Source organism: Aotus nancymaae, unplaced genomic scaffold, assembly GCF_030222135.1.
Source record: "Aotus nancymaae isolate 86718 unplaced genomic scaffold, 86718_ANA_hifiasm-v0.15.2.pri h1tg000063l, whole genome shotgun sequence".
In the NCBI taxonomy this organism is placed as follows: domain Eukaryota; kingdom Metazoa; phylum Chordata; class Mammalia; order Primates; family Aotidae; genus Aotus; species Aotus nancymaae.
In genome coordinates, this window is record NW_026988477.1 from 460,974 (window position 1) to 483,007 (window position 22,034).

At 49.6% G+C, this 22,034-nt stretch overlaps 1 protein-coding gene across 7 annotated transcripts in view; it reads right to left on the minus strand.

The window, feature by feature from the left end:
- Positions 1–22,034, minus strand: part of EHMT1 (euchromatic histone lysine methyltransferase 1) — a 236,509-nt gene that overhangs the window by 87,350 nt on the left and 127,125 nt on the right. For 6 of the 7 annotated variants that reach the window (XM_064366037.1, XM_064366038.1, XM_064366035.1 and 3 more), the window contains 2 exons: positions 7,524–7,681; positions 6,955–7,143 (listed from right to left, as the gene is read on the minus strand). In XM_064366037.1, coding sequence (XP_064222107.1) covers positions 6,955–7,143; positions 7,524–7,681 — 347 coding nt within the window. The remainder of the gene's footprint in view (positions 1–6,954; positions 7,144–7,523; positions 7,682–22,034) is intronic. The other variant, XM_064366036.1, reaches the window with a different exon arrangement.

The following is a 22,034-nucleotide window of genomic DNA, read 5'->3' on the forward strand; positions in this document are numbered from 1 at the left end:
CTTACTATATAAAACTTTTGAATTTCATCTGAACAAGTCACGGTGTCCATCTTTTCCTTCATGGCTTCTGAGTCTGTGTCTTACTCTAGAACTTCCTCATTAGAGACTGGAAAAAACAGTTTCCAGCATTTTCACCCATAGTGGAGTATTTTGTACTGATACTTTAAGTCTTCTGGAATTCATTTTTTAAAATACTAGCCATAGTAAAATATGTTTCGCCTACTCTAAAATCGACCCTGCACCGTGTGCGGTTCAGTGGGTTAATATCTTCCGAGTGTGCGGCCGGCACCACTCTCCTGACTGCAGAATGGAGCCAGCATTTGTCACGTGCCCTGATGCAAGTGCAGGCCTGCCTTTTCTCGAAACATTTGTCAACTGTCCCAATCCCTCTTAACCACTGATCTAAAACCCCAGTCTCACAACTGAACTTTATACACACATGACAGACTCCCTGCCCCACTCGTTAACCGCCTCAGCGCACCTGAGTCAGCGTCCCCTCTGGCGGCCACGTCCCATGCTCGGGCAACCCCCACGGCCCAGTCGCGCACAGTCCCCGCTACAACTCTGAGGGTCTCCACCTCCACCCTGACTTCAGGACCAGCAGTCACACAGAAGTCCTGCGAGGATCTTGATGGGAACCGTTCTGAACTTACAGGCAAATATGGGGAAAATAAAGTAATGGAGCTTCTCACTCAGACAAATAATGAGTTTCTCCATGAACTTAACTTTTAACCTCTTTCATCAGTTTTATAGTTCCCTCCACGTTAACAAGGAACACTCGTTTTTCTGTTGTTTATTTCTAGGTACTCTGGTGGTAAAAGAAATTATAACTACCTTTTTAGGTCTCATATTGTGGTTTGTTTTTCAAAGAGTCCTTGTCTTTGAAAGATCTCTACTGAAATATCTGCTCCGGGACAACCCGCGTGTGGAGAACAAGGCCAAATGCTGGAGACTGCTCACTGTCTTCTGTGTGTGTGTGCAGTCTGAAATTTTATACATAGAAAATCTTTAAAAATATCCCTAGGCATTTACGGATTTTACTGATGAAGCTGACACTGCATTTTCTAACTGGTTATTGCAGCTGTACTTTGTATGTCTTGATCACATGTAAGGTCAGCTTAATAGCTGTAATAGTTTTTTAGCTGATTTTGCTACATGTTTCAGATGGATGAGTATATTCCCAGCAAACTCTTCTCCTTTGTCTTTTAAAATATGAATGTTTCTTTTTGGTTCTTCTCTTAACACAATCAGCAGGAACAGTCCAGGCTGCTGTGTTCACGTCAGAGGTGACAGCAGCAGCCCCTCCCTCGTTTCATGACTGACAATCAAAACGTTCTGACCCTTTCGTAAGCGTTCTGACGCCTCAGTCATCTTTAACGGGAGTTTTCATTTCATGGATAGTTTTCTTATTTTAAAAATAAGATAGGCTAATGAAACCACTAATTAAAAGCAGCAAATTAACAACACAGTTAATTCCACTTCCTTCCAAAACTCTGGCAGAGCCACTTTGAAGGAAGAAACAAGAGCTACTTTATAAAGGGCTGCTTGATCACTGTGCAAACGACAGCTGTAAGGAATCAGGCGGAAGCTGAAAACCCAAGGAGCTTGGAAACAGAAGGGTAACCGCTGACATCAGAATTAAAAAGAGGCCGGGCGCCGTGGCTCACACCTAGAATCCGAGCACTTTGGGAGGCCACGGCAGGTTGACCCCATGAGCCCAGAAGTTCAAGATTAGCCTGGGCAACACAGGGAGAGACTGTCGACTGAGAGAGCCTCATCTCTACAAGAAAAGGAATTTTAAAAAGTTAGCTGGGCATGGTGGCACACGCCTGTGGTCCTAGCCACTTTGGAGCTGAGGTGGGAGGGTCACTTAAGCCCAGGAGGAGGAGACTACAATAAACTACGATTGGCCACTGCACTCCAGCCTGCAAAACAGAGCAAGATCTTGTCTCAAAAAATAAGAAAGTAAACAGAAAGAGAACTCGGAGTCTGACACCCAAGTGAAACAGGAAGAGAGCAAGCAGGAGTAGGCCGGGCTGCTTCCTGCGTCTGTCCTGGGGGAAGGTAGCAGGCCACAGGCCAAAAGCTGCCAGTCCCCCATCCAGAAGGACACAACTCTGGTCACCAGGCCCACTTATGGCTTCAAGCTAAGAGGGGAGGGTCCATCTCTCCCTTCAGCGGCACCCAGAGCGGCTGCCACGCCCAGCTGTCAGGCAACGTGACCCTGCGAGTGGCTTCCGAGCAGAATGGCTAAACCAGGATATCAGTTGTTTCAGGTAAAAGGCAGGCCACGCGTAGAAAAAGGTATCATGTCGACTCCACGGCAAGGGCTTGTCTCCGGGCCAAAGAACCCTGTTTCCAAAAGGACAAACAGCCCAGTAGATAAACGGTTGGGAATGTGAACAGGCACTTCACGGAAGGCATCCAAACAGCAAAATAAGCATGTGAAGAAGTGCTCGACCTTCTCGCAAATCACGAAAATGCAAATCCGAGTGAAAACGTTATCTGCTCGCTGGAGCGGCGGCACCGAGAGTGGCCGGCACGGCAGAGGGGACGCTCCGAGGCAGTAGGGAGCTGCATGGCAGTGTCCACGGAGGCCGGCGCAAGGCGCGGCGGTCCCATTCCCACTGGGCACCCAGGGAAACACCTGCATGAGGGTGCTGGCGGCGACCTCCCCCGGGACGCCCTCACTGGACCACCCACAGGCCATCCACAGTGGGGTGGATACAGACACAGGAGCAGTCACACAGAGGAACCCTGCATGGCCCCCTCTGGCCTCAGGCCCCGTATGCCCTAAAATAGCACCAAGAACCATAAACAGCATGTGTTAATATGAGTTAATACATGTACTGCAGTAGAGACTTAAGCTGAGACACGTTCAAAGTACAAGCGCACAAAGTCAGCCACCAACCGCAGCAAAGCCGTCATCACATGTAACCCCACGGATGAGAATGAAAGAGGCGCACAACACCTCAGCACTGTTACAACAGTTTTCATCTGCAGACTCTCTGAACAGCTCTCAGAAAGCCCCCACCCAGACCCCTCGGAAAACCACTTTCCATAACAATGAAAATCAACTAATAATATCAATAAATCCCACAAACATAATGTTGAGTGAAAGAAGACACACTCAAATTAAAAAAAAAAAGAATGCATCCTGTGTAATTCCATTCATATAAAGAACAACATCAGACAAGACAATCACATAGGGTTAGCACTCAGGAGAGGGGTTACTTTTGGGGATGGGAGTTAAGTGGGATTCTGCGGTGCCGGTAAAATTCAAGGCTTTGATCTGGGTGGTGCTCATACAGGTATATAATTCTTCAATCATTACTGAGCTGTACCACTGCCATACATGCAATTATAAAGCAATCCCCCAAATTCAGAAAACATAAAGCTGACTGAACTTTATAAAATACCTTGTTTTTTTCTGAGACAGAGTTTTGCACTGTCACCCAGGCTGTAGTGCAGTGGCACGATCTGGACTCACTGCAATCTCTGCCTCCTGGGTTCAAGCAATTCTCTTTCCTCAGCCTCCCAAGTAGCTGGGACTACAGGTGTGCACTGCCACGCCCAGCTAATTTTTTTGTATTTTTAGTAGAGACAGGGAGGGTTTCACCATGTTGGCCCAGATGGTCTTGATCTCCTAACCTCATGATCCCTCTGCCTCGGCCTCCCAAAGTGCTGGGATTACAGGCGTAAAATACCTTTTAAACACAAATATACTCTGTAGTTCTTCTCATTTATTCTGTTAATCTAGGAAATCTTGTTATTTAAATAATAGATTTCTAGTAACAAATCGCTCTTATCCTGGGGTAGGCCCTGCTTCCTTCCAATCATTATTTATTGTGCCACTGCACTGGATTAACATCTTCTTTAGGACGTGTTTGTATTCAGGACTTAGGTGAGTCAGCGGATATTTTAGCCTCAAAACGGGCTAGTGTACTCTTCCTATCCTCCTCTGTTCTCTGGAGCCACTTACATAACAAAACGACCACTGCTGATTGATAATCGCCATGATCTGCGGGCTCCTGCTGGCCGTCAGTGCTCATCCAGTTAGGACTCTTCTGCCGTCCTGTTCTGTTTGACACTGACCACATGTTCTTCTTGGTTTTGCTTGTGTTTCTTGATTCTTTTCTTGCCTTGACAGTCATTTAATGTTTTACTTTATAACAAATACCTAGCGTTACTCAGTGTCCAGTTCCTCTAGAAGATGAGAACTTCACTGGAGAGAGAGAATCTAGAAATAGACTCAAATTAACATGCTACGTGGTCCGTGATAAACACGGCGCTGCAAATGAGAAGGGAACGGCAGTCAAGTCGTGCTGAAACCTTGCCTAAGCATTTCGAGGGAAGCCCTGACACCCTACCTCACATTTCCTTGTAAAACTTTATTGAGATGTAACTAATACGTCATAAAATTCACCCATTCTGAGCAGGTCTACCTGATATTTTAATTCTATAGGAATCAAGTATTTATACACAAGAATGAAATAAAAGAAGTATTAGAAGACAGCATACATCAATTGATTCAAAATCATCAGTGAGGAAGGTTTATCATCATTAGAACAAAGAGCCCAGAAATCACAGAGAAGCTGACTAGTACCTGTGGGTTCTGACATTACAGACAAGGTCAAAAGACAGAAGCAGCTGGGTGCGGTGGCTCACGCCTGTCATCCCAGCACTTTGGAACCTCAGGTAGAAGGTTCACTTAAGCCCAGGAGTTCAACCAGCCTGGGCAACATCGTGGGATCCTGTCTCGAGAAAAAACAAGAAACATCAGCTGGACATGCTGGCATGAGCCTGTAGCCCCAGCTACTCAGGAAGCTGAGGCAGGAAGATCGCTTCGGCCCAGGATTTTGAGGTTGCACTGAGCTGTGATCATGCCACTGCACTCCAACCTGGGCAACAGAGTAAGACGCTGTCCCAAAAACACAAAAAAACAAAACAAAAAACCCAAAATCCACCTGGGGAAAAAAACCTCAGCTCATCCTGGAGCCAACAGATCAACTCTTCATTGACAAAAAGATCGTAAGACTACATTCAGAAGTTGCATAATCCAGTAGAAAAAATGAGCAAGGGTTACTCAGCTGCTTACAGAGGAACAAACACAGGTGGCTGCTCAGCCCCAGGCATGACTCAGCAGTGAAGAGCAGCTGCTCCTAAGAAGGCAGCCCTGCTGGGGAAGGTGCGGAAACCGCCCCCTCAGGTCTCTGCAGGTGGGAGGATACACCCAGAGGTGGCCTGGTGACATCCAAGTGCTACATTGCAAATGCAGACAGCACTGATGAGCCATGAGCACACTCAGCAAAGCCATGACCCCGAATGCCCCAGAAGCACTGCTTGTCACTCGACAGAACGGAGCTTAACACAGCTCAACAGTGCCAAAGAGTGACATGCATGCTTGTGCCGAGACCAAGGGATGTGGCTGGGGCCGGGGCTTCACAGGGAGCCGCTCCCCGTGCAGTAGGGGCTGCCTGTCCTTCAGGGAGGGCCGGGCTGTGGTGGCCACATCCAAGGAAGTTACTGTAGTGACTATTTCAAGGAGGACCAGAGCCAGCAGGACAAGGGGTGATGATGCTATCTGTTTTCTTCCTTATGCTTCTTCATATAAAAGGAGAAAAAACTAACTATCTTAACATAAAAAATGTTAAAAGCCTCTTTAAATATCTAATGGTAACATTTCTCACTAATTTTTTAATAATCAAGCTAAGAGCTGGGAGCAACATTTAAAAAGTTGCCCTAATATCTGCTAAAAATGTACAGTAGACTTTGAAATTGAAGCAAAGGAAGAAAACACATCCCCAAAACTCTGACAAATGATAGAAAATGCTTTGTATACGTTACAGGATATACCCATAGCACACAAAGCTGATTGAAAGTGTATAAAACTAACCAATAAAACTATACATTTTCAAATAAGTCACTATTTGAATTGAATTCCTGCTATTAGTTTTAGAATAACTTATCAGACAGATGCACCTAAATAAAGACGGACACACTTGAACAATAAAACCACAGGTATTTATGTCAGCTTGATTCTTAACTTCCACTGCTCACCCTTATGAAACGCAGCACTCCTAATTAACCCCTCAGAACTAAAAAAGCATGAATTTCTGCCTAAATTTCAAAGCCTATTCCAAAACTGTGTGCTAAGAACTTCCTCAGTTTCCCTGAGAGACCGGAGCAGGTACCCATGCCTGGCCCGGGGCAAGATGGCAGCTGTGACGCGGCTGGGGGCTCGCCCACGCTTGTCCTTCTCCTTTCGCAGACACAGGATGAGGCCATCTGTGAAGAGGGCACGCCTGGCCCACGTGTGGTGTCCAGAGTGCTACGTGGCAAGCCGTGCAAAGCCAACCGCAAACAAGCATACAGCAAGCCGCCAATCAGCGCTTCAAGCTGTCAGCACTATCACTCCTGTCAATCTAGAGCCCAGAAGAAGCTCAAGAGGCCGGCGCCATGGCTCATGGCTGTATTCCCAATGCTCTGGGAGACTGAGGCGGGAGGACCACTTGAGCAAAGGAGTTCAAGACCAGCCTGGGCAGCAAAGAGACTCCCATCTCCACAAAAAAATTTAAAAATTAGCCAGGCGTGGTGGTGTGAGCCTGTCATCCCAGCTGCTCAGGAGGCTGGGATGGGAGGCTCACCAGAGCCCAGGAGGCTGAGTGCAGTGAGCTATGATGGTGCCACTGCACTCTAGCCTGGGTGAGAGCAAGACCCTGTCTCAAAAAAAGAATGAAAGAAAACACAGAAAAAAACAAGAGGTTTATTTCAATAACTTCTTAAATGAAAATAATCTAATAATTCAAGAAAAATAAAATACAAAAATCTAAGTCAATTGTAAACAGGGGATTTTATTAGGGACTAGAAGTGACCAGACTGCTAATTCTCAGAACTATGGTCAACTTTGTGATCATCTTCCCTCATGCTGCCACTCAAGACAGTGACACCTACCTTCTGGGTGCGGTCAACCTCCGACATGCTCTCCTTGGAAGTCCTGCTGTCCTCCGTGGGGAAGGCGGCCGCCTGCTCCACGCCGTGGCTGTCATCCTCCTCGAGCTCCTCTGAGTCGTCCTCGTCTGAGTCCATCTCCAGGCTCTCCCCATTCACGTGCAAGCTGCTGGCACCCAGGTCCTTCTCCCCCTAGAACACGGACAGGTGTACACCCCAAGGCAGGACCGGTGCGCACCGTGAACAAACCTACATTCCCTGAGGAGTCTTGGGTGATTGGGAGGTGCAGGGGCCTGCGGGAGGCGGGGATACATGAAGAGGCGCCCCTACAACCTGCCGAAGAGCCTGGCAGGCAGGTGGGCTGTGGCAAGGAGGGCAGGGAGGGCAGGGAAGACAGGGAGGAATACCCACAATAACCGCAGACACGGACACTGTGCCCCTATGGCAGAGGAGCTTTAGAGCCCTGGCACCTTCCCGGGGACTGAGGTCACCCAAACTACTGATAACCAGGCCCTGAACACAGAAACCCACTTCCACACACACGTGGCAAGTCACTCAAATGGGCCTCTTACCTTGGAACCCACAGTGGAATGAGTTATGCTCTTAAACATCTCAATCACCGTCCTCTGTTTTAATACTTTGGTCTTTTTCTTAGGAACCAGGCTATAGGTTCCCATCCTTCGTTTTTTCTTCCGAGATACTGCAGCTGCTAAAACAAAAGGCAAGCAAGCTAAAAAAAAAAAAGTCAAAAGGGGACAAGAAAGGAAAAGAAACACCATTCAAATGTTTTTTAAAGGTAGGAGACAGTTTACAAAACTTGATCACCAAAATCACCAACAAACCCTGTCACAACAGGCGCACTGCCCACGGGCCATCAGTACAGTGACTGGCATCTTTCACTCGCAATAAATTCGCAGAGAATCAGAAACACTTCCTAGATCATCTGCTCATCTGCTCCATTCACAATAAAACACGGAGCAAACATTATCACCCCACCTTGGAGGCAGGAAAACCAGACCGTCAGTGGCAGGCTCTGAAGTGACTCCTCCTCCCAGTCCCCACTACCCTTGAGAAGTCCTCTCACTTTGCAAAATAGACCAATGTGAACGGGACATGTGCGGAGCAGGAAGAGCCCGGCCTCCCCCGACCACAGGGGCCAAGCCAGGCCAGGCTTCCCAGGACACAGCTCTGTGCCATGGCCACCCCTGCGACCCTGCAGGGGCCCTCTCCCCAACAACAGCCTCCTCGCGCTGCAATCCAGTGACTAAGGGGAAAGACAGTCCCTGGAGCTACTGTCCAGCTCTCTATTGAGACACAAGAGGGTAAGAGGGAGGAGCAAATGTCTGGGGAGCCTGGAGCAGCGGTTTTCAAACAAGAGCAGCAGCGAGGATGGGTTCTGGGGGCTCCCAACTCCATTCTGAGCAAAGCGGTTCCAGGTTTGATTGGTTTTATATAATCAGACTCTACGACTTTTTTTTTTTTAAGTTCAAGGATTTAAGAAAAAACAGATCTAAAAGCCACTGCTTTAACTTGAAAGAAACTCTCCTAAAGGGCTGGGGAAAATCCATTCTGTTTAAAGCTAGGCACAGTAGGCCGGGCGCGGTGGCTCAAGCCTGTAATCCCAGCACTTTGGGAGGCCGAGGCGGGTGGATCACGAGGTCAAGAGATCGAGACCATCCTGGTCAACATTGTGAAACCCCGTCTCTACTAATACAAAAAAATTAGCTGGGCATGGTGGCGCGTGCCTGTAATCCCAGCTACTCAGGAGGCTGAGGCAGGAGAATTGCCTGAACCCAGGAGGCGGAGGTTGCGGTGAGCCGAGATCGCGCCATTGCACTCCAGCCTGGGTAACAAGAGCGAAACTCCGTCTCAAAAAAAAAAAAAAAAAAAAAAAAAGCTAGGCACAGCAGCTCACGCCTGAAGACCCAGCTACTGCAGAGGCTTGAGGGGGCAGGAGGGATTGCTTAAGCCCAACACAAACACACACACACACACACACACACACACACACACACACACAGCTCTACAAAATGCAGAAGCAACAGCTGGAAGAAAGCGAATGAGAACCATCCGAAGCAGGTGGGTCCTGTGGATCCTGTGACAGCACCGCAGGACCTGGCACATCTGCCCTGGAGTGAGGAGGTGCCTGGGGCCATGGGCACTGGGACACAATCACCCATGCATCCGTAGTATGTTCATGGGGATCAGGCTCTGGGCACACAGCCGACATGCAGACACTGGGTTCTATGTCCATCCTGGAACAGGCTGTGCACAAGCCACAAAAGTCCCTTGGTGGCCCTAAGAATCAGAAACTCAACTCACTAACACGATCATCTTCATACTCTGAATAGATATTTTGGGGGGGAGATGAAGGATTTAATCAGGTAACTTTTAATTCTCTCAGCTTTAAATATATATACACTGACTTTTGAACATGGATTTGAATCACATAGATCCACTTAAATGCAGATTTTTTTCCCCAACCAAACAGGTTGAAAACACAGTGTTTGCAAGATGCAAAACCCTGAACACAGAGGTCCAACTTTTAATATCACCAGGTTCTGCAGGGCTGACTGCAAGACTGCAGCGTGCTCAGATTTCGGTCTGGGGAACAGACGTCTACTTTCTCACTAGATTCTTTTCCTTACTTCATCTTGGTAACCCATGGTTTTTGTTTTTTTGTTTTGTTTCGTTTTTCTGGAGACAGAGTCTCACTTTGTTGCCAGGCCAGAGAGCAGTGGTGAGATCTCAGCTCATTGCAACTTCTGCCTCCCAGGTCAAGCAATTCCCCTGCCTCAGCCTCCCAAGTAGCAGGGACTAAGGTGCGTGCCACTACGCCTGGCTACTTCTTTGGATTTTAGTAGAGACGGAGTTTCACCATGTTGGCCAGGATGGATGCTCTCGTCTCCTGACCTCGTGATCCATCTACCTCAGCCTCCCAAAGTGCTGGGATTACAGGCGTGAGCGACTGCGCCCGGCCAGTTATTAATATAATGAATCAAACATGACACCTGTTTATAAATAAAGCTTTTCTGGTGCACAGCCACACCCACTGTCTACGTCGGACACTGTGGCCTACAAAGGCTCTGGTGCTTGCTACCTGTCCCCTAGAAAGTCTGCTGACTCCTTAATGAACTGCAGAATGAAGACAAAGGAGATAACCCTGAATTCCATGTACTTAAGAATCATGTCGGAGCTGAGCGCAGTGGCTCACATCTGTAATCCCAGCACTTTGGGAGGCTGTGGCGGGCGGATCATTTGAGGTCAGGAGCTCAAGACCAGCCTGGCCAACACGGTGAAACCTTGTCTTTACTGTAAATACAAAATTAGCTGGGCATAGTGGTGGCTGGTGTGTGTAGTCCCAGCTACTCGGAGGCTGAGGCAGGAGAATTGTTTGTGCCTGGGAGGCGGAGGTAGCAATGAGCAGCGATCACACCACTGCACTCGAGTCTGGGCAACAGAGCGAGACTCCATCTCAGAAAAAATAAAAAAAGGATCACGTCAGAAAGTCTGTCTGCTGGAAACAAGTGAGAACAGCATCTAATGGCCTCTTCTCACTGGGCTGACAGGTTATATGTGTAAAACACACGATAGTCACGTATAAAATTTGCTATACGTGAAACAGTAGAGAAACGTCCACGGATGACTTTCAGAAATGTAGAATCTATTCAGGACCTCAGTGTGTTTGCGCTCGTGGCTGAAGCGTGAAGAGGGGCCACTTCAGCGCTGCAGGGGGACTTCAGCTGTGTCCAGGGCGAGGGTCTGGCCCTGAGCCAGATGACTGCGATTCAGCATGATCGAGTAAGAAAACCGCAGGACAGGTGGCAGGAAGTTTAGAAGAGGTCAAGGGCCTCTTTAGAAGGAGGATTTGTAGTCCAGACCTCAAAGAAGAGGGGCCAGTGCCCTGCAGATGGGATCTGGCACAGGAGAATCATGGCGGAGAACATCAGGAAAGCGGAGCAGGGAGGCCCCTCAGGACCCTGAGCAGAGAATCATGTCACCAGCTGGCATCTCACAGGATGCTCTGGGAGACCTAAGCATAGGACAGTGTGGAACAGACGGCTCCAGAAAAACAGTGCCAGGAGTGGAAGTGGGCATGGGGTCGGGGGGGCAGTGCCCAGCTGCTCTGCAGAAAGGCTGGGCTGCTTGGTAGAAGAGATGTGGATAAGGAAGAAAGGCAGCAGGCTCCAGAGGGCGGGCAAGTTAGAAGGGAGGGTGGAGGTGCGGGTAGAAGCAGGTACACAGGACGCAGCAGTCTACGGGGTCACCACCACACTCTGCTGCTCAGAAGGGTTTCTGCCCTCAGGTCACACAGAGCAGGGCACCACTGGCCTCATGCCTGGACAGCAGCCCCACAGAACTGTTCCCTGCCATTGGAGCCACCGTCCTCCGTCCTCCCTGACCAAAAAGTCCACAGAGACCACAGGCCCATTCAGGCTCAGTATCTGGCACTGTTCCCACCAACGTATGCAGAGGCAGGAGCACTCCAAGCTCACAAAGCAAAACGCAGAGCACCCACTCTGGGCATGTCCTGTGGTCACTGGGTAAAAAGCACATGAGAAGCACTGCAACTTCTGCAGGGACGTGCAGAATCCACCCAAGTGTAGACACCACACACAGCAGGAACTGAGCCTTCCACCCAAGTGTAGACACCACACACAGCAGAGACCTGCAGAATCCACCCAGTGTAGACACCACACACAGCAGAAACCTGCAGAATCCACCCAAGTGTAGACACTACACACGGCAGAGACCTGCAGAATCCACCCAAGTGTAGACACCACACACGGCAGAGACCTGCAGAATCCACCCAAGTGTAGACACCACGCACAGCAGGCACTGAGCCTTCCACCCAAGTGTAGCCACTACGCACAGCAGGCACTGAGCCTTCCACCCAAGTGTAGACACTCAAACTGCTGTAAGACTTTTTCCTTTTTCTGGTTTTTCTTTCGGTAAATACACTCACAACAAAATGCACCATCTTTATCATCTTTAAGTGCACAGTTCAGTGGCATTAAATACATTCAAAATGTCGTGCGACTATCACCGCTATCTACCTCCACAACTCTTTCCCTCGTGTACAACTGAAGCTCTGTTCCCATTAAGTCCCAACTCTCCATTCCCTGCCTCCAGCCCCTGCCTCTGGCCCTTCTACTCTGTCTCCAACAGTTTGACGACTCTAGGGACCTCTTGTAAGTGGAACTGTGCCACATCCGTCCCCTGTGGCTGAGTGATTTCATTCGGCATCGTGTCCCCAAGGCTCATCCACGCTGCAGCACGGGTCCCGGCCTCGCTCCTTCTCGGGCTGAGTCCCACTCGCTGTGTGCACACGACTCTCTGCGATCCACTGCTCCCCGAGCTGGCCCTCGGGTGGCTGCCCCCGTTGGCTGCTGTGAAGGATGCTGATGTCAACGTCGGTGTACAGACGTCTCTTCAAGACCTGCTTTCAGTTCTTTTGGGGCACATGCCTGGTAGTGGAATTGCCGGATCACATGGTAGTTCCACAGTTAACGTTTTGAGGAATCAAGATCGTGTTTTTCACGGCGGCTGCACCATTTCACATTCCCACAGCAGCGCACAAGGGTTCCCGTTTCTCCACATCCTCATGCAGACATGTTTTCTTCTGTTTGGATAGTCACAATCCTCAGTAGGTGTAAGGTGGTATCTCATTGCGGTTTTGTTAAACATTCACCTTATGATTAGTGGTACTGAGCATCTTTTCACGAGCTTACTGGCCACTTGTAGATCTTCTTTGAAAAAATGTCTATTGAAGTCCTTTGCTAATTTTTTTTTTTTTAGAGGAATCTTGCTCTGTCTCCCAGGCTGGAGTGCAGTGGCCCGATCTCAGCTCATTGCCACCTCCAGCACTTGGGTTCAAGTGATTCTCCTGCCTCAGTCTCCCAAGTACCTGGGACCACAGGCGTGCACCACTAGGGAACTGGTCCATGAAAAGACACCAAGTCTCATCAAGCCCAATGTGTCTACTTTTTCTTTAACTACCTACACTTTTGGTGTCATGTCCAAGAAATCACTGCCAAATCCAATGCTGTGGAACCTTTGTCCTGTGTCTTCTCCGAGCAATTCCATATGTTTAGGTCTTACATTAGGTCATGGGCCCACCTTAGGCTAACTTCTGCATGTGGTGTGAGGTAAGGGTCCAGCATCACTCTTCCGCATGTGGGCATCCAGTTTTCCCAGCACCATTTGTTGGGAAGGTGTCCTTTCCCCTGTTGAATGGTCTTGGCACTCTTGTCAAAAATCAACTGATCATATAACACTAAGTTTTATTTCTGTGCTGTCTGTTCTAGTCCACTGGTCTATATGTCTGTCTTCATGCCAGAGTAACACTGTTTTGAGTACTATAGCTTTGCAGTAAGTTCTGAATCCCTCTCTCTTTCCATATATACACATATTATTTTCTAAGACAGCGTCTCACTCTGTGGCCCAGGCTCAAGTGCAGTGACGCAGTCATGGCCTCTGCCGCCTTGGCCTTCTGGGCTCCAGCAACCCTCCCAACTCAGCCTCTGAGTAGCTGGGACCACAGGTGCACACCACCACACCTGGTTAATTTTTGTATTTTTTGTAGAGACAGGGTTTTGCTGTGTTCCCCAGACTGCTCTGGAACTCCTGAGCTCAAGCAGCCCGCCCACCACGGCCTCTCAAAGTGCTGGGATGACAGATGAAAGCCACCGCACCCACCCAAATCTCTACTTTTTTTTTTTTTGAGATGGAGGCTCATTCTCTTGACCAGGCTGGGGTGCACTGGTGTGATCTTGGCTCACTGCAACCTTCACCTCCCAGGTTCAAGCAGTTCTCCTGCCTCAGCCTCCCAAATTGCTGAGATTACAGGCATGAGCCACCACACCTGGCCCAAATCACTCTATTTTAAAATCAATATTGAGAATTAATCTGTGGCCCAACATATGGTCTATCCTAGAAGATGTCCCTGGTGCACCTGAGAAGAGCGTGCACGCCGCTGCTGGGCAGAGTGCTCTGTGCGCCCGTTCCATCTAGTTGGTGTATGGCGCTGAGTCCTCTAGTACCTATTTTCTATATGGCTATTCTATACATCGTTGATAAGTGGATACTGAGGTCTCCAACTATTACTGCAGAACTGTATGTGTCTATCTCTCCCCTCAATTCTATCGGTTTCACTGCTCGTATCTTGACGGTCTATCATTCGTAAATGTTTACACAGGTAGTTATCATACCTTCTTGTTGTACTGAAACTTTCATTACTATATATTGCCATTCTTTGTCTCTTGTAACCCTTTTTTACTTTAAGACCTATTTAGTCTGATACTAGAATAGCCATCTTGCTCTCTTTGGTTACCGTTTGCACGGACTACCTCTTTTCTTCCTTTCACTTTCAATCTATTTGTGTCTTTGGATCTAAAGTGGGTCTCTTACAGGCAGCATATAGTAGGATCATGGATTGTTTTCTTTTTAATGCATTCTGCCTTAGTCCATTTAGTGTTGTCATAAAAGACAGAGAGGTTTGTGTCCTGAGTCTGCTGGCTGGAAAATTTAACACTGAGCAGCTACACTTGGTGGGGGCTTCACGCTCCTTCGGCTCATGGTGGAACGTGGAAAGGGAGCAGGCGTGTGCAAGAGAGAAGAAGGAAGAGAGAAACCAAGGAAGGCAGATTCTTTCTCGGGAACTAATGTATTCCCGAGAGTGAGAATTCACTCACCTGGAGGGGCGCACTGACCTACTCACGAGGGATACACCCACGTGACCAGTCACCACCAGGTGGGCCCCGCCTTCCAACACTGGCGTATCAGGAATCTGATTTCAGGATGAGCTTTGGTGTGGACAAACCACATCCAAATCACAACACAGCCAATCTTTGTCTTCTCATTGGAAAGCTTCATCTGTTTACATTTAAAGCAACTGCTGAGAATTTCCTTCTGTCATTTTGCTATGCTTCCTACATGCCTTACAGCCTTTTTTTGTCCCTCATTTCTTGCACTACTGTCTTCTTTTATATTTAGTTGATTTTTTATAGTGAAATGTTTAAATTCTTTTCTCATTTCCTTTTGTGTATGTTCTATAGCTATTTTCTTTGCGGTTACCATGGGGATTACATTTAACATCCTAAAGTTATAACATTCTAATTTAAATTTATACCAGCTTAACTTCAATAACACAGAAAAACTCTGCTCCTTTACATCTGTTCCCACCCCTTTCATTTGCTGATGTCACAAAACTACATCTTTATTCATGATGTGCCCCCAAAACATAAACAATTCTTTTAAATGCATTAGTCTCTTAAGTTACGTAGGAAAAATGTGGACTTACAAACCAAAGCTGCAATGGTACTAGCTTGCAGACTAATTTTTTAAACGTATTCATCTCTTAGATCTCACAGAAAACAAACAGTGGAGGTTGATAACCGCCCCGCCTGTACCTTTACTGCAAGGCTTACTGCTCCATCTGGCTTCACGTTACTGTCTAGCGTCCTTTCTTTTCAACCTGCAGGTCCAGGTCAGGTGGTAACAAATTCCCTCAGCTTTTGTTTATCTGAGAATATCTTAATTTCTCCTGTGCTCTTAAAGGACAGTTTCCATGGATATGGATACTTGGTTGAAAGTTTTTTCTTTTGTCACTCTGAATATATCAGGGTGATATACTACTCTGTTCCCCAAGTTTCTGATAAGAAATCTGCCGACGATCTCACCGAGGATCCTTGTACGTGAAGTCTCTTTTCTCATCTGCTTTCAAGATTCTCTGTCTTTCTACAGAACTGTCTCAAGTATAATGTGTCTAGTGGGGGTCTCTCTGAGTTCATCTTAGTGGAGTTCACCAAGTTCCCTGGTGTTTCTAGTCACGGCTTTCATCACATATTCTCTCCTCCCTCTTTTTACTCTCTCCTTCCTGGACTTCCGCAGTCTGTATTTGGTTCTCCTGATGATGTCCACAGGTCCCTAGACTCTGTTCACTTTCCTTCAGCCTTTCTGTTGCTCAAACTTGATTATTTTCACTGTCCTGTCCTCAAGTTTGCTAACTCTTTCTTTTGCCTATTCAGCTCTGCCTTTGATTTCCTCTAGCAAATTTTCATTTCACTTATTGTACTTTTGAGCTCCAGAATTTCTTCTGGTTCCTTTTTAGGTTTTCTCTCACCTTACTAACATTTCCATTTTGTTCATACATCATTTTCTTGACTCTCTCCACATCTTCCTTTAATTTTTGAGCATATTTAAGACAGTTATTCTAAAGTCTTTGTCTAGTCTGGGACCAGTTTCCGTTGACTTATTCTTTTCCTTTGATCGTGTCATACCTTCCTGTTTTTTCGTATGCCTTGTAATGTTTTGTTGAAAACTGGACACTTGAATCCAATCATGTAGAAACTCTGAAACGCAGATTCTCCTCCTTCCCCAGGGTTTACTGCTTTGTTGTTGTTGCTGGTTTGGGGGTGTTTTTGTTTTTGTCATTTTTTATAGTTGTAGGTTGTCTCTGTGAAGAGGGTGAGCCTGAAATTTAAACTTAAGGTCTTCTCATGTCTTTCCTTGGCCTGTGACTTTCCCTAGGCACATGCAGTCACTTGCTAATTTTCCCCATATACACAGTTGCTTTTGAATGTCCTAGGCTTTCATGTCTGGCTTCCGAAGGGAGAAAATGATAAAAATGAAGTGGGGAGATAAAAAGAGAACTGGCCCTTTAAATTTCCTGGCAGTCACATGGAAGAAAAGGCTTGCAACTGTGATGACAGGGCTTCTTTGCATGCACCTCTGCAATGGGAGGACAGAGCCTCACTATTGGGGGACGAGGTCCTCTTTGCCTACCCTAGCTCCCACAAGCTGCATGCACACTGTTCCAGGAACACTGCACACCCTGCAGCACAGGGCTGAGGAAGACAGTGGGTGGCAGAGCTGAAACTGAAATTAACTGTCCAAGCCTCCCCTCTAGAAGCTGCAAAGCTTCAACAGACTCCAGAGTTCCAAAATAGTTACATCAGACAGCTTCTACCAGTGGGACTGCTGTCTAGGTGGGGACAGCTTCTACCAGTGTAACTGTTTTCTAGGTGGGGACAGCTTCTACCAGTGGGACTGTTGTCTAGGTGGGGAGACAGATTTTGCCAGTGGGACTGTTGTCTGGGTGGGGGACAGCTTCTCCCAGTGGGACTGTTGTCTAGGTGGGGAGACAGATTCTGCCGCAGGACTGTTGTCTAGGTAGGGAGACAGATTCTGCCAGTGGAACTGTTGTCTAGGTGGGGAGACAGATTCTGCCGCAGGACTGTTGTCTAGGTGGAGACAGCTTCTCCCAGTGGGACTGTTGTCTAGGTGGGGAGACAGCTTCTGCCGCAGGACTGTTGTCTAGGTAGGGAGACAGCTTCTGCCGCAGGACTGTTGTCTAGGTGGGGAGACAGATTCTCCCAGTGGGACTGTTGTCTAGCTGGGGAGACAGATTCTGCCGCAGGACTGTTGTCTAGGTGGAGACAGCTTCTCCCAGTGGGACTGTTGTCTAGGTGGGGAGACAGCTTCTGCCAGTGGGACTGTTGTCTAGCTGGGGAGACAGATTTTGCCAGTGGGACTGTTGTCTGGGTCGGGGACAGCTTCTCCCAGTGGGACTGTTGTCTAGGTGGGGAGACAGCTTCTGCCGCAGGACTGTTGTCTAGGTGGGGGGACAGCTTCTCCCAGTGGGACTGTTGTCTAGGTGGGGAGACAGCTTCTGCCAGTGGGACTGTTGTCTAGGTAGGGAGACAGCTTCTGCCAGTGGGACTGTTGTCTAGGTGGGGACAGCTTCTCCCAGTGGGACTGTTGTCTAGGTGGGGAGACAGCTTCTGCCAGTGGGACTGTTGTCTAGGTGGGGACAGCTTCTCCCAGTGGGACTGTTGTCTAGGTGGGGACAGCTTCTCCCAGTGGGACTGTTGTCTAGGTGGGGAGACAGCTTCTCCCAGTGGGACTGTTGTCTAGGTGGGGACAGCTTCTCCCAGTGGGACTGTTGTCTAGGTGGGGAGACAGCTTCTCCCAGTGGGACTGTTGTCTAGGTGGGGACAGCTTCTCCCAGTGGGACTGTTGTCTAGCTGGGGAGACAGATTTTGCCAGTGGGACTGTTGTCTGGGTCGGGGACAGCTTCTCCCAGTGGGACTGTTGTCTAGGTGGGGAGACAGATTCTGCCAGTGGGACTGTTGTCTAGGTGGGGACAGCTTCTCCCAGTGGGACTGTTGTCTAGGTGGGGACAGCTTCTCCCAGTGGGACTGTTGTCTAGGTGGGGAGACAGATTCTGCCAGTGGGACTGTTGTCTAGGTGGGGACAGCTTCTCCCAGTGGGACTGTTGTCTAGGTGGGGACAGCTTCTCCCAGTGGGACTGTTGTCTAGGTGGGGAGACAGATTCTGCCAGTGGGACTGTTGTCTAGGTGGGGACAGCTTCTCCCAGTGGGACTGTTGTCTAGGTGGGGACAGCTTCTCCCAGTGGGACTGTTGTCTAGGTGGGGAGACAGCTTCTCCCAGTGGGACTGTTGTCTAGGTGGAGACAGCTTCTGCCGTGGGACTGTTGTCTAGGTGGAGACAGCTTCTCCCAGTGGGACTGTTGTCTAGGTGGGGAGACAGCTTCTCCCAGTGGGACTGTTGTCTAGGTGGAGACAGCTTCTGCCAGTGGGACTGTTGTCTAGCTGGGGACAGCTTCTCCCAGTGGGACTGTTGTCTAGGTGGGGACAGCTTCTCCCAGTGGGACTGTTGTCTAGCTGGGGAGACAGATTTTGCCAGTGGGACTGTTGTCTGGGTCGGGGACAGCTTCTCCCAGTGGGACTGTTGTCTAGGTGGGGAGACAGATTCTGCCAGTGGGACTGTTGTCTAGGTGGGGACAGCTTCTCCCAGTGGGACTGTTGTCTAGGTGGGGACAGCTTCTCCCAGTGGGACTGTTGTCTAGGTGGGGAGACAGATTCTGCCAGTGGGACTGTTGTCTAGGTGGGGACAGCTTCTCCCAGTGGGACTGTTGTCTAGGTGGGGACAGCTTCTCCCAGTGGGACTGTTGTCTAGGTGGGGAGACAGATTCTGCCAGTGGGACTGTTGTCTAGGTGGGGACAGCTTCTCCCAGTGGGACTGTTGTCTAGGTGGGGACAGCTTCTCCCAGTGGGACTGTTGTCTAGGTGGGGAGACAGCTTCTCCCAGTGGGACTGTTGTCTAGGTGGAGACAGCTTCTGCCGTGGGACTGTTGTCTAGGTGGAGACAGCTTCTCCCAGTGGGACTGTTGTCTAGGTGGGGAGACAGCTTCTCCCAGTGGGACTGTTGTCTAGGTGGAGACAGCTTCTGCCAGTGGGACTGTTGTCTAGCTGGGGACAGCTTCTCCCAGTGGGACTGTTGTCTAGGTGGGGACAGCTTCTCCCAGTGGGACTGTTGTCTAGGTGGAGACAGCTTCTCCCAGTGGGACTGTTGTCTAGGTGGGGACAGCTTCTGCCAGTGGGACTGTTGTCTAGCTGGGGACAGCTTCTCCCAGTGGGACTGTTGTCTAGGTGGGGACAGCTTCTCCCAGTGGGACTGTTTTCTAGGTGGGGACAGCTTCTCCCAGTGGGACTGTTGTCTAGGTGGGGACAGCTTCTGCCAGTGGGACTGTTGTCTAGGTGGGGACAGCTTCTCCCAGTGGGACTGTTGTCTAGGTGGGGAGACAGCTTCTGCCAGTGGGACTGTTGTCTAGGTGGGGACAGCTTCTCCCAGTGGGACTGTTGTCTAGGTGGGGAGACAGATTCTGCCGCAGGACTGTTGTCTAGGTGGGGGGACAGCTTCTCCCAGTGGGACTGTTGTCTAGGTGGGGAGACAGCTTCTGCCAGTGGGACTGTTGTCTAGGTGGGGACAGCTTCTCCCAGTGGGACTGTTGTCTAGGTGGGGAGACAGATTCTGCCGCAGGACTGTTGTCTAGGTGGGGGGACAGCTTCTCCCAGTGGGACTGTTGTCTAGGTGGGGAGACAGCTTCTGCCAGTGGGACTGTTGTCTAGGTGGGGAGACAGATTCTGCCAGTGGGACTGTTGTCTAGGTGGGGACAGCTTCTCCCAGTGGGACTGTTGTCTAGGTGGGGACAGCTTCTCCCAGTGGGACTGTTGTCTAGGTGGGGAGACAGATTCTGCCAGTGGGACTGTTGTCTAGGTGGGGACAGCTTCTCCCAGTGGGACTGTTGTCTAGGTGGGGAGACAGCTTCTCCCAGTGGGACTGTTGTCTAGGTGGAGACAGCTTCTGCCGTGGGACTGTTGTCTAGGTGGAGACAGCTTCTCCCAGTGGGACTGTTGTCTAGGTGGGGAGACAGCTTCTCCCAGTGGGACTGTTGTCTAGGTGGAGACAGCTTCTGCCAGTGGGACTGTTGTCTAGCTGGGGACAGCTTCTCCCAGTGGGACTGTTGTCTAGGTGGGGACAGCTTCTCCCAGTGGGACTGTTGTCTAGGTGGAGACAGCTTCTCCCAGTGGGACTGTTGTCTAGGTGGAGACAGCTTCTGCCAGTGGGACTGTTGTCTAGCTGGGGACAGCTTCTGCCAGTGGGACTGTTGTCTAGGTGGGGACAGCTTCTGCCAGTGGGACTGTTGTCTAGGTGGGGACAGCTTCTGCCAGTGGGACTGTTGTCTAGGTGGGGAGACAGCTTCTGCCAGTGGGACTGTTGTCTAGCTGGGGACAGCTTCTGCCAGTGGGACTGTTGTCTAGGTGGGGACAGCTTCTGCCAGTGGAATTGCTGTTGAGGTGAGGAGACGGATTCCGGGTCTTCCTGCCCCACCATCTTTCTAGAATTCTCTGAAATCAGTTTTTGGTACTTTGAACCTCTACACATTGGAAAGATACAGAACAAGCTTCTAACAAAGATGCCAGTCCACTCTGTCGAAAGAATGAAGGCTCACCTAAAGCAACGCTCGGTGCCTGGGATTCTGAGTCAGCATCGCCAATTCCAGCCTGGGGCTGTCACAAAAACGCATGCTCCCAACCTTCCAGCACAGCACAGGTCTTCCATTTCTGACACTGAGGAGTGGAAGGTGCAGAGCAGGTCCTACAGAATCACAGCCACCCTCAATCCAAAACTAAGAATTACAGCCACACATCGGGCTCTGCTATGACTTCAGCAGTAAAATGCCCATTTGAACCAACATGTGACTCTGGTCTTCCTTCCTGCCTGTGGTAAACTTAAAGGTGTAGCAGGAGAGAAAGAACAGAACCATCTGTGATCATCGCCACAGTAATTAAAAATTAACAGAAAGACACGACATGAAATCTCTGCCTTTCGTTGATGACCTGGCTCCAACACCCCTCCCACATGGAGGCAGCACTAAATGGCAGGCAGTGGAGTGAGGGTTGAGCAAATAAAAGTGATCGTGGCAGGAGGCAGACAAACTCCTAGGCAGATAGGAGCAGGTCCCCAGTGAAACCTGACCTTCAAACCAAAGGCAGCCTGAAGCCTGAAACCTGGGCTGCCAGTTACCTGGGGTGCAAACTTCCTTAATGCCTTTCAGCCAATCAAATGGTGTTTCTCCCAGACCCACCTATGGATCAATCAGCACGCGCTTCCTCCAAAAATCCCTGACTCGGCCACACAAAGGGACTACTGCCTGCCAGCAGGAGCTGAGAGCTGTTCTGTTGCTCAATAAAACCCTTCTCCACCTTGCTCCCCAGCTCCAGTTGTCCATGTAACCTCATTCTTCTTGGACACAGAACAAGAACTCGGGACCCGCCAAACGGTGGGTGCAAAAGGGCTGTGATATGCTCCCGGCCGGGTGGCTGAGCTGCAGGCAGTGACACGCTCCCGTTTGCTGAACTGCGGGAGTGAAGAGCGGCAGTCACACTAGAGCTCTCTGCGGACCACGTGACAGCTAGCGGAGGCGGAGCCAGGCCAGCCCCAGAGTGAGGCGGCAGGACTGTGCAGCTGGAAACACAGCCAGCCCCTGCCGTGGGTGTCGAGAAGCAGAGAGCGGTAGCACACTCTCCCACCTGTCCCCTTGGGGCTCCACAGCCGCTGTGACTCCGAGTTTTGGTGCACCACCACGTTCCTCATCCAGACACCAGTGCCTGCAGCGTAGACTGCTTGCAGTATGCCTCATCCAGCCAGAGCCCTGCACAGAGCCCGAGCCCGGAGCTGCCCGCCCACCACAGCGGCCAGCGCCTGGACGCCAC